The sequence below is a fragment of the Danio rerio genome, chromosome 16 (genome assembly GCF_049306965.1).
Source record: "Danio rerio strain Tuebingen ecotype United States chromosome 16, GRCz12tu, whole genome shotgun sequence".
Taxonomy (NCBI): Eukaryota; Metazoa; Chordata; class Actinopteri; order Cypriniformes; family Danionidae; genus Danio; species Danio rerio.
The window spans coordinates 9,602,580-9,615,368 of record NC_133191.1 but is presented as its reverse complement, the minus strand read 5'-3'; the positions used below and the strand labels follow the sequence as shown (position 1 = coordinate 9,615,368).

At 35.9% G+C, this 12,789-nt stretch overlaps 2 protein-coding genes across 12 annotated transcripts in view; one reads left to right on the top strand and one right to left on the bottom strand.

The window, feature by feature from the left end:
* The window catches only part of dnah5 (dynein, axonemal, heavy chain 5), a 242,680-nt gene that overhangs the window by 22,714 nt on the left and 207,177 nt on the right, over positions 1-12,789 (bottom strand). For all 10 annotated transcript variants that reach the window (XM_073925786.1, XM_073925788.1, XM_073925787.1 and 7 more), the window contains 5 exons: positions 8,825-8,974; positions 6,358-6,603; positions 3,338-3,557; positions 2,651-2,856; positions 572-775 (listed from right to left, as the gene is read on the bottom strand). In XM_073925786.1, coding sequence (XP_073781887.1) covers positions 572-775; positions 2,651-2,856; positions 3,338-3,557; positions 6,358-6,603; positions 8,825-8,974 — 1,026 coding nt within the window. The remainder of the gene's footprint in view (positions 1-571; positions 776-2,650; positions 2,857-3,337; positions 3,558-6,357; positions 6,604-8,824; positions 8,975-12,789) is intronic.
* The window catches only part of adcy2a (adenylate cyclase 2a), a 217,072-nt gene that overhangs the window by 141,723 nt on the left and 62,560 nt on the right, over positions 1-12,789 (top strand). The gene's annotated exons all lie outside the window — the stretch shown is intronic.

Genomic DNA, 12,789 nt, shown 5'->3' with positions numbered 1-12,789 from the left:
ACATAATAATTTGAATTCATTTCCATCAGAACTCATTTCTAATAACTGATTTATTTTATCTTTGCCATGAAGACAGTACATAATATTTGACTAGATATTTTTCAAGATACTAGTATTCAGCTTAAAGTGGCATTTAAAGGCTTAGCTAGGTTAATTAGGCAAGTTAGGGTAATTAGGCAAGTTATTGCTAACGGTTTATTCTGTAGACAATCTAAAAAAAGTTCTTAAGAGGGCTAATATTATTGACATTTAAGTTGTTTTTTTGCTTTTGTTGTAGCTAGAATAAAAGAAATAAGATTTTCATTAACTATCACTAGAGAAAAATTTGAAGAACAAATATTTCACAAGAGGGCTTGACATTTTCAACTGTATGCTTCATTCAAGTGGGATTCAATATGTCAATTTATTATTGTATGTTAAATAAGAGAGACATGCAAAATATGCAGATGGTGGAGCGTGAGGTCCAGGATTAAGAAACTATGATCTAAAGTGATTTAAAGACCCTATTGAATAAACGATACTGACAACAAAGAGCCAGACTGAGCAGATTCATTGGACACTTGTATCGTACCTGGATGTATTGGAGGTACTGGTCCACATTACTGCATTTAGGAATGCTGTAGCCTTTGTAGAAGTGAAAATCAGGGCTGAACATGTTCTCACTGAACCACACCTTTGCAAATGTGTTCAAGAGGCGCTTGTCATAGTCATCGGTCACTCTACCCCCATACTGGATCTCACCGATCATATATCGTACAGTGTTCCAGGACACACCCTGTAAAAAAAACCCATTCAAATATAAATGTCAGATAGATTTGACAGCGTTTTGCATAGACCCTTGACAAAGCTGCCATAGATCATTAAATTTTTGTAATGCAACCTTGACACAATGGTGGACAAAGCAGATATTAATGTCATACTTTCATCACAAGCAGTGCAAGAACATTTGAGTGGAATTCATTTGATTGCCAAGTCCTGGGTTGATTCCTTATCTAGTCAAGAACTAAAGTCTTATTGCTTGCACAAACATTCTATTATGCCCCTTCTATCTATTATGCTCCTTTTTACAATTTGTAAAATAATTCTCTGATGAGACTCTGATGAGTCCCTAGAGTATGCAAGTGAAGTTTCAGCACAAAATACCTCACAGATAATAATAAAATAACAATAAATAAAAAAGGATTTACAACATTTTGGTGACTGTAGCTTTAAATTTAAATGAGATTGTTACCCAGCCCTCTTTTCAAAAAAGGGCGGAGCTACAAATGCCTATGTCAGCATAGTGATTCAAAAACAAGACTAACGTCCTAATGGGCCGGGCTTTACCCCCTTTGATGGCATATACAAAGGAAAAATGTCAATATGTTTCTGCAGACTGTTTCTATGAAGAGTGATTATAAAAATGTAAATAATTCATTTGTGGTAATAGAGGCTGGTTACATTCACAGACTTTTGCCACAGAGCTGTGTTTAAACTCCTTATAAAAGGGATTTTTGCATAATAGGTCCCTTTTAAGAATAAAACTCTATGCAAAATCAGATTGTATGATTACTATTAATTGTTTTAAGATCTTTGTTCTTAGTTAAGCTTAAAGTTAGACATTTTGATTGCAGATTTAGTGTAATTACTTACCTGTAGCATATTTTAGAACTTTAGTTTAGCTGTAGTAACTTGTTTTAAGTTTGCCTGTTAAAAAAACTGCTCAATCAAACTTAAACGTGTTATTAAGGGACAAAAAGCATTCAGTATGTTGTGTTGCGAAAAGATTTTGTTTATTTTGGGACACAACAAGTAAAATTCTGCATTATATTTTAAGTAAAAATGCTTTGGCTCATTTAAGGACAATTATTAAATTAAGAAGAATTATCCTGTTTATTAACCCACACAAAATAAGAAAATCATACAGTAGAAATCTATTAACAAGCAAGTTTTAAGATAATTAAAATAAATAAACTGCTTGCAATAAGGATTCTAATACTTCATTTGATATTTCTTTTTTTACCTAAAGCTTGATTTGTCTAATTTCTAGAAGTCTTAAAGTATAATTGTCCTTCTGCACTGGCAAATCATTTGATTTGTTTCTGGTCTGTATCTTCATATTTAGTGTTAATGCAGAATGATTGAAGTGGTATATTATTGCAGAAGTTATGTTAAATCCCAGCACAGATTAAATAATCCTTACTACTACTACTACTACCACTACTACTACTACTACTACTACCACTACTACTACTACTACCACTACTACTACTACTACTACCACTACTACTATTACTACTACTACTACCACTACTACTACCACTACTACTATTACTACTACTACTACTACTACTACTACTACTACTACTACTACTACTACTACTACTACCACTATTGCTACTGCTACTATTACTCATTAATTTATTTTCTTTTTGGCTAAGCCCCTTTATTAAACTGGGGTCACCACAGTGGAATGAACCGCAAACTTATCCAGCATATATTTTACGCAGCGGATGTCCTTTCAGCTGCAAACTATCACTGGGAGGTATACTACTACTACTACTACTACTATTACTACTACTACTACCACTACTTCTACTACTACTACTTCTACTACTACTACTTATAATATTAATAATAATAAATAACTGGTCCATAATGCAACTCTCACCTTCTTGATATCTATATCATCCAGATGATTTTGGACAAACTGTATAGTTGCATTGAAGTCTGCCTGGTTGAACTCATATGGGATGTTCCAACCAAGAGGTCCATATTTCCGCCTCTCTTGGACAGTGGAATGGAGGAATGCCACACCATACAACATTGGCCTCCACTGGACCATGTTACTCACATCCAGAAGATCCTGACTGATACCTTGAATATATTATCACACATTACCACAAAATGAAACATTAACCAAGTTATCTCCCAATATAGAAAGCTGACCTGATGCAAATGTATGCAAATCACTTATTTGACATACATGTGTGTCATTACTTATGACATTACTTAAATGACAAGTTCATGTGTGTGTTTATATATGGTCATATATTAAATTATTTATAGATATAGCTTTAAATGATAAATATAGATAATATTAAATATATAGCAATATTTTATAATATATTTTGTATATAGGACATTTATTTGTAATATGTGAAAACCAATATGAAGTTGTATGTCATATATATAATTTCCATATATTGCCATATATCTATATGAGTCAGAAAAATGAGACTCTTTTATAAATAATTGCAGGGCCCAGATCAGTATATATCAAACATTCATGTACAAGAAATAGAAAAGGGGAAACTGTCAGTCAAACAAGAACTAAATATCCAAAGACCAAGCTCACCTCCATAAGTCCTCTTAAGTCCGGCTTTCAGTCCCTGTGGAGGCTCGTTGGTGAATTTGATTGACATCTGCAGAAGAGTGATAGGAAAGTGTTTGTGGACCTCAGTGGTCATCCACAGTCTGAAGGTATCATGAACGCTGTCTGTCTCTGTGATTGTGTCCATGAGTTCATCCATAAAATCCAGACCCAAATGGCAATTTTGAAGTAAAGCCCAGCCTCCCTAGTAGAAAGAAATATATATTAAAAACAGAAATTAATATGATTTTTATACTATATTTGCATAAATAAAACTACATACATTTAAAATAAAACATGTGACCCAGGACCACAAAACCAGTCATAATCACCTTTAAAATTTTTAGCGATGTACACTGAACGAATTAAATATTAGATTTTGGTATATTTACAAAGTCTTCACTTACTATTGTAATGATTTTTGGCATAAAAAAGGAAAAATAATTTTTATTCTATCTGCCCATTGTCTAAAACAGGGGTCACCAAACTTGTTCCTGGAGGGCCAGTGTCCTGCACATATTAACTCCAACCCATTCAAACACACCTGAACAAGCTGATCAAGGTCTTACTAGGTATATTTAGGACCGAGATTGGTGACCCTTGGTCTAAAATATACCCGTGCAAATGAAGCTAGTCTTCATTTGCAAGGGTATACTTTTGACAATAGCCAAATTTGGTCATCCAGGACCACACATTTTGTCCATATTGACATATACTCTAAATTATTTTGTCAGTTTTTCACAAATTATTCATGTGGTTACATTTTAAAATGTTTTAAATAACTAGATATAAATTAATAGATATATTATAATCAGATTATTTCATATGACTAAACAATCATCAACAAATTGATATAGTACACAGCAGAATGTAAAGATTTAACAGTACATATTTTTTAGCATTTAAAAATGAACAATAAAGAGTCATTTTACATTTGAAAACTCTAATCAGTCGTTAGTCGCGTTTCCACTTTCACGCCGAAAGCAACTGAGCCAGGGTCAGTGGAGTTTCCACTGTCACTTCCAGGACCTGATCAGGCCAAAGCAGGGCTTCCTCGGGGCCAGCGGCCGGCCTTTTCGACCAGCCGAACACCTTGGGCCAATGAGGGCCAGCCGGGGCTTCAAGGCGGAGTGAACGAAGAGGCAAGAGTCTGATAAAGATGGCTTGCCGCCATTATACTAGTTTTCCGATCGCACACGAGTACATGTGGCAAACTAATAAACAAATAAATGAATAAATAAGGGAAAGAAAAACATATAGCTGGTCAGTTTAAGATAGGCTATTCCATAAAACACCTTATAGGCGAGGGGTCTTTTTGCTTATAATCGCCCTTATGTTTCTTTTTTAAATGTAAGGCTGTTGCATAAAATGTAAAAGTTTTAATTTATAAGTGACATTTCTCTGCTGCGTCATTTCTTTTCTTTTGCATTTCGTAATCCTTCAATTATGCATAACAATCTTTACCAGATAGTTAAGACACAGCAGCCAGTAAAGGTTGTTGAGAGTTTGTGTCATGTTTAAAAGGTGTGTGCATGATGTGCGCATTTAGATGCCTGTCTGTGTGTGTGAGAGACCGGGTAAAAGAGCGTTCACAGATCGCTTTGGGTCAGTGATGACAGCGCTGTTGACGCCGCCACCGGCTGGGCTTTTTCTTTCTTTCGTTTGAAGTTAATACTAAATATGAATACAACAGGAAGACATAAAACTTTACAAATGACATGTCCACTTTAGTAGGCTCAACACAATAGTGTCATTTCTAGATAAAATAGAGTAAGCTATATTGAAATCAGGTAAAAAGTTACAAATATTAGATATAATAAAATCACATTAAGCAAATTAACCAATAAAAAAACAAAACAAAAGCTACAACATAGGCATACAATACATAAATGAAACCGTTTCAAGCCTTTTTACAAAGGTCTATCTAAAAAAAAGATTTGAGATATTTTCTAAAAACAATAAACAATAGGGATGTAACAATATTGTAAATACCGTCATACCGCAATAGTAATTTTTTTCAATATTACCGTAGGCGCATGACTTAATAAAACTATATTTCTGAGAGAAGTTTGCTTAGGCGAATGAAGCGAACGGGAAGTATCGGGAACTACATTTCCCATCAGCCTAGGCGTGGCCATCATCTTTTGCGGTCTGTTGTCACTACAGATCCAGTAATGCGGAAATGGAGTGTGTTGCTAGTAGCGGGGAAGAAAAAGAGCTGGAAATGCTTCGAACCTAAAGCAAGTTTTAAATCGGATGTGTGGAAGCATTTCGGTTTCTTTCTAATGCTAATTTGGATGTCATTGATATGTTCAGTGCTAAGGTAAATAAACACTTTTGGCACTTTTTTTGAGTCTTTTCATTAGTTTTGTTTTTCCTGTAAATTATTTAATAAATACTGTACTGTGTCATTAATACTGAGGTATTATCGTACCGTGAAATTCTGAAACCGTTACATCCCTAATAAACAACGGAGGAGTTTTGAAATATTATTTTAAGTATTTTTAGAATTATGAAAACAGAAACTACCTTGTATTTTATTACTTTCTCTTGTGTCCTGAAACACTTAATGCTTTCCTTTACTTAAGATAACCGAATAATATGCATCTAATAACATCTTTAAATTATTCTCTTAAATAAAGGGGAATTACCTACTGAGCGTCATAAAGCCTACAGGAAAAAAAAAGTATGTTTTAGGTCTCTCAGGAGCATTCGGGCTGAATGTTTGACGATGTCTATTTAAACGAGGATGTTATAAAATACATTTTATACAGAGTTATTAACAAAGAATTTTATTGTAGTATTATATTATATTATATTATATTATATTATATTATATTATATTATATTATATTATATTATATTATATTATATTATATGGATGGTGCTGGATCATCTCTCCATTAGTGATGAGACTACTCGATTTTGTAATCCAGGGTATTGTCAATTTAGCAAGACGGGGAAAAAAGGATGCATTTGAACATCAAAAATGAATATGAACATACATTAGCCATGGAGTGCTGCAGAAGCTTGCGTGCATGAACTTCCTGCCCCTGTCCCATTGAGACGTAGCGAGTCTCAATTCTCTGCCGTTTGCCCAGGGCAATGATGGAGTCTGTAGGGTCTGAACCCATAGACAGGAAGCAGATGAGAGGTGTGCGAGGCTCAGACTCTTCCCAGGTCTTCTCCAAGTCAAGAATAACTCCCTCAGCATATCTTTCTCCCATTGATTGCGTGATGTACTTTCGAGCCTGTCAGTTACAAATTGGAAAATAGATCATTAGCCTAATGATAGTTAGGTATTGCATAAGTTCATAAACAATTAAAAAAAATATATATACAGTCTTATGCAAAGGTATGGCCACCCCTGATACTTTTCAAACCATAGCCTGCAAGCCTTTCAATTCATTTGGATATGTTTTAAACCCTAGGGAAAAAGCAACATTTTAGTTCTGACATAACATTTGTTTAGTCAACAGATTTAATGTAAATTATGTCTTAACAAAAACAAAAAGGTGCATAAATTAGGGAACCCCAACAAAATAATGACATCAATCTTTTGTACAGCCACCTTTTGCTAAAATAACAGCATGTGGACACTTCAGATAGTCAAGGCTAAGTCACTGAATTCTTGCTGAAAGTATTTTGGGACATTCTTCCCTGCAAAAGTTTTCCAGTTCAGTCAGGTCTGATGAGTGCCAAGCATGAACAGCCTTTTTCAAATCAATCCATAGATTTTCGATGAAGTCTGGGGACTGGAATGGCCGCTCTAGAACTATGTATCATGTCTGAGCATGAATTCCTAGGTAGATCTGAAACTGTGCTTTGGCTCATTTTCCCGCTGAAACTTCCAACCCTGCCGTAACTTTAGTCTCTTGACTGATTCCTGAACATTGTTTTTCAGAATCAGCAGATACTGGGTGGAATTCATGCGACCTTTACCTCTGACAAGGTTTTCAGTACCTGTGCTGACCACACATCTTCTTTTTCCGCCAAGCAAAACGCCTATGGTTTCGGCATCTGTCCGCAGTATATTTTCCAAAATGATTCAGGCTTGTCCACATGAGCCTTTGCATACCTCAAACAACTCTTCTTGATGGCAGAATGCAGAAAAGGCATCTTCTGCATCACCTTCCATTGAGCTGTTCTTTGTGAAGACTGCGCTGGACTGTGGATTGATCTACAATGACATTATTAGCAGCGAAATGTTCCTAGAGCTCTTTGGAAGCGGGCTGTGGTTTGTGTGTGACCATTCTAATCATTCGTCGCCTTTACCTTTCAGATATATTCCTTCACCAGAACAGTTCCTGTGGCCTTCCATTTTCTTACTATATTTCTGACTGTGAAGATAGAGACTTTAAACCTTTGTGACAGCTTTTTACATCCTTCTCCTAATTTATGTTAATCAATTATCCTAGTTTTTAGGTCATTATGAAGTTATTTTGAGTTTCCACTGTTGCTACCATCAGGTTTAAACACAATTAGCAATCTTTAATATCCGTTTAAGATTGGTTGCACCTGTGTTAGGATTGTTAAGGTTCACTGAGTCACTCAAACCAATTTTATGTTGTAATCAATCAGCATTAAGTGACTACAGGTTTTGAAATCCAAACAAAAGAGAGGACGCCCAAACATTTGCATTGTCTATTTTTCAGTTCCAATTTAATCTCAATACTGCTACACTACGTATTTCTGTCTGAGAAACATGACATTATTGAGCTGTCTCTAGAAACTGAATGGCATTTCCCTGCGATCTTCTCTTATAAAGAAAGAGCACATTATTATGCAGCCACAGAGGGGTGCCCAAACTTTTGCATAAGACTGCATCAGCTATAAAGCCAATAAGTCTATTATTAAAGCATGTCATTCAGCTCAATTGATAACAGCTAATTTAATAAAAAAAATAAAAAAACATTACATTTTAAAATATTAAGGAAGATAAATGTAAGACATATAATCACACATTAAAAAACATGTTAAAATCAATACATTTGTAAAATTGAAAATTGTTTCAACACAACTTCAACATTTAATTTTATTATTAGAATTTTTGTTTAACCCTAACTGGCCAAGCCAAGGGTGACAGATCAAATCTGAGACTCTACACAAACCTATTAAAACAATTAGTTAGTCTGCACCTTACACTTTGAACATACTTAGCCAAGCCTCTGATACTGCTTACTGTTGTATATATGCCTCAAATAATTTAGTATTTTAAGTAGTTTTTTCATTATAATGACAAAAACTGTGATTTTGCCTGAGTATCTTACGCACACATAATCAATTATCATTGCTTGACATCACAGCATACCATTATTAATATAAAAAATTAAGGTAAACAAACATATAGACATGGAAAAGGTTACGCTGCTAGATTAAACAGCACATACAGTATGCAATGCAATGTGTGGATAGTGCTAATGTAGTAATTTAACAATAGACTAATTTATGTCTTCACATAAGTATTCATACCTGAGCAATTGTTCTATCTGGACACCAAGATCTAATAAGGAGCAGCCGCCTGAAACAGTCCAAAGCCTGGTCATATGCATTTGGGATTGGTTCTTCCTCTGGAGCCTCTCGATCAAACCAGCTCCTCCATTGCTTCTCATGACGGCCAATCTGTTAACATGCACACATTTAAATAAAAAAGTGAATGAATTGCTTGGGAAGTTGAAATTAATTTATTGAAGTTCACCAGTGTGCATGTAACGGCAGCCATTTTGCGCCAGACCGCACACCACACACCAGCTGATTGGTGGAGAGGAAACAGAGATGAAGCCAATTGGAATATGGGGATGGTTAGGAGGCCATGATGGACAGAGGCCAGTGGGCAGATTTGGCCAGGATGCCGGGGTAAACCCCTACTCTTTTTCAAAGGACATCCTGGGATTTTCGACGACCACAGAGAGTCGGGACCTAGGTTTAACATCTCATCCGAAAGGCGGCGCTCGCTGAGCAGTATAGCGTCCCCGTCACTATACTGGGGCATTAGGACCCACACAGACCGCAGGTTGGCCGCCCCCTGCTTGCCACACTAACACCATTTCCGGCAACAACCCAGCTTTCCCATGTGGTCTCCCATCCAGGTACTGACCGGGCTCAGCCCTACTTAGCTTCAGTGGGCGACCATGTGAGTGTTGCAGAGAGCTAGCTGCCGGCAAGTGTGCATGTAAAGTGTTTGTGTTTTACTCCACCCAAATACAATCATCAACAAGCAGAGGACGCTCTACAGTTTGACTAATATTACTGCTGTTAGACAACATAATGTACTGTTGAGGCTTTTTTAGTCAGGATTGTAGTTGTTTAGATTGCAACTATGCAGTTTATTTATAAGAATAGTGCCTATTTTTAACTATTTACAATTTCTAAGAGAGCTCGTCTGCGGCCATTAGCCTGCCATAGAATAGACCAAAGACGGTTGACGTTTTTAACATTTCATACAAACATATTAGAGAAAATGTCAGACAGATGGGCCTTCAAAAAGTGATTGGAGAAAGAAGTGGGCCCTAAATTGGGGACCAAAAAAGTGTTAAGGTACAAGTTCAAATTCAAGATTAAGTTGCTTTATTGGCATGACATTCAGTAAAGTATTGCCAAAGCACTTCAAATATGAAATATATTAAAATTATTGAAAAAATAATAATAATAAAGGTACAGTTCACTATTTTGTATACACTGCAAGAAATGCTTTTCTTACTTAGATTTTTTTGCCTTTTTTCTAGTCCAAATATCTAAAAACTCTTAAAAAGAGTTAGCATAATTTTCTAGACAAGCAAAACAAAATGTCTTGTTTTAAGATACAAAATGCCAAAATTAAGTTAGTTTTCCCTTAAAACAAGTTAAATAATCTGCCAAGGGGGTGAGCAAAACAATCTTATGTCAAAAGGAAAAAAACAAGATTATTTTGCTTACCCCATTGGCAGATTATTCAGCTTGTTTTAAGGAAAAACTTCCTTAATATTAGGACATTATTTCTGAAAACACGACAATATATTTTGCTTGCCTAGAAAATGCTTCTTGATATAAGCATTTTTAGATATTTGGACTAGAACAAGACAAAAAATTTAAGTAAGAAAAACATTTTTGCAGTAACTTCTGAGAATGGAGAATAATTGTGTACAGTACTTTTACAGCTTACTGAATCATGCCACTCAGTGGAAAGGAGCCATTAGATTATAAGGCACTGCTCACCCTAAAATGAAATATCTGTCATCATTTATTGATAAACTTATGACTTCATGACTTATTATATTTTTATGATTTCATGGGTCAGATTTACTAATAGCATGCGTCATCGCAAACTTTCTTTCTGACAGTAAAACAGTACTAAGTAACTACAGTAACACTAAAGTACTACAGAAACACTAAGTGAAGTTCATTTATAAATTAATTTCGAGAGGATCTTCTGCTTATCATTCATTCATTCATTTTCTTGTCGGCTTAGTCCCTTTATTAATCCGGGGTTGCCACAGTGGAATGAACCACCAACTTATCCAGCAAGTTTTTACGCAGCAGATGCCCTTCCAGCTGCAACCCATCTCTGGGAAACATCCACACACACATTCACACACACACACACTCATACACTACGGACAATTTAGCCTAGCCAAGGAGGAAACCCACGCGAAGACAGGGAGAACATGCAAACTCCACACAGAAACGGCAACTGAGCCGAGGTTCGAACCAGCGACCTTCTTGCTGTGAGGCGTCAGCACTACCTACTGCGTCACTGCCTCGCCCATCCTCTGCTTATGATCACGGCTAATCCCGCAATATCCAATTTATGATTCACCAATCAGACGATTCCTAAGCCACTATAAATACAGATATGAAGCAGACAGTCTACTAATACTCAAATAGACCATCAAAATAAAGTGTTACTGACGTTTCTCACAGAATTAAAGCCAACATAATGGAATAAAACATGCTTGATTGTAAACATACTTTTAGAAATATAGCATTTAGGAGAATCTTCTCTAAGTATTGAAAACGTGGGTGTCATCCTGGAGTGATCTATTCTATGCCGGGTAAAAACAGTCAGATCCCATCGTTTAAAAAAAAAAAATTAAACAATTTTACCAACATTATGGCTAATGCATGGAGTTTGCTCCCTGTATGAAGATCACCATTTGCCATTTGGTATTAATGTACAGGGTTCAATGCTAAGGATTTTTTTTACAGGGCCAATCAGGCCAGTGGTTGAGATTTGTACTTGCCCTGCCAAAGTTTTCACTGACACCACAAAAAAATAAATAAATAAATTATAGCTATTTCTTAGCTTGACATATTTTAAATATTGTGGCAAAATAATGTCTGTAAATCTAGAATTTAAACGTTTAAAAATGTTAATAAATGCATAATGAGCAAATTTCAAGATTTTATGCAAATGAATGAGCAGTATGGAAAATGTGCTGGTATTTTATTACAATTCTAAAAAAAAATTATGAATATGGCTTACCAAACTGACGACATCTCTTTTTTTTGTTCTTTTTTTTGTTTCTTAATTTTGTACCCATGTAATTGTCTGCTTCCAAGATTTTAGAAACAGACGTTTTCTTTCAGCCTCATAGTTTGATGTTGTTGCCATGCTGCCATCTTTTCTCGGTACTGGTTGTTAGCAATACAAAAACAAAATGGGTAAAAAAATAACGGGCTCGTTACTGGCGGATAGGGGCCAGTAACAATCTTGTCTACTGTCCCGAGCTTTTTTCACGCTGGCCCCGGACCACCGGGCAGTCCTTTTTGTTGAGCCCTGAATGTATAAACTAATTGCTGGTTTTAGGTCTAAATGAGAGTCAATTTTTGGGGTTTATTAATAGTGCTTCCTTTGCAGCAGAGTCTGCTCCCCCATTTCCTTTGACTTCATAGTCCAGGTTCCCAACAATAGCAGAAAGATAAGTAACTGATGATGGAATTTCAAAATCTCGGCAAACTATCCCTTTATAAAAATCTGTTAGCATCAAAATTGTTCATCACATAAAACATTCAAAAGATGTATTCACACCAAACTGATTATAATGCAATGGCTGAACATACGTAAGGTACGTTGTGACATATGTTGTATAATGAAATCTACCGTGCAGCAATGCTACACAAATGGTTAAACAAAGGGCGTTTAATCTGGTTTCTTTCAGCCACAAGTAATTAATTTAGAGTTTGCCAAAGTGAGCTCATTTCACACTGCATTGAGCATGAAGTGCCCTCGGGCCGTCATGGCCTGCCAATCAAGCATCAGTGTGAGTGGCTGTGAATGAATTTGTGCCTGTGTGTGTGTGTGTGTAGAACAGATGAATCAAATATTGACATGTTTACTGCAAAGCGGGAGCAGTGAGAAGGATTTAATGAGGAAGGGGAGCTCACAGCGACAGATAATGTGTGTGCGTGCGTATGTCTGTTCTAAAGTATGTGTGGGTGTGTCTGATCCTTCACGAAGC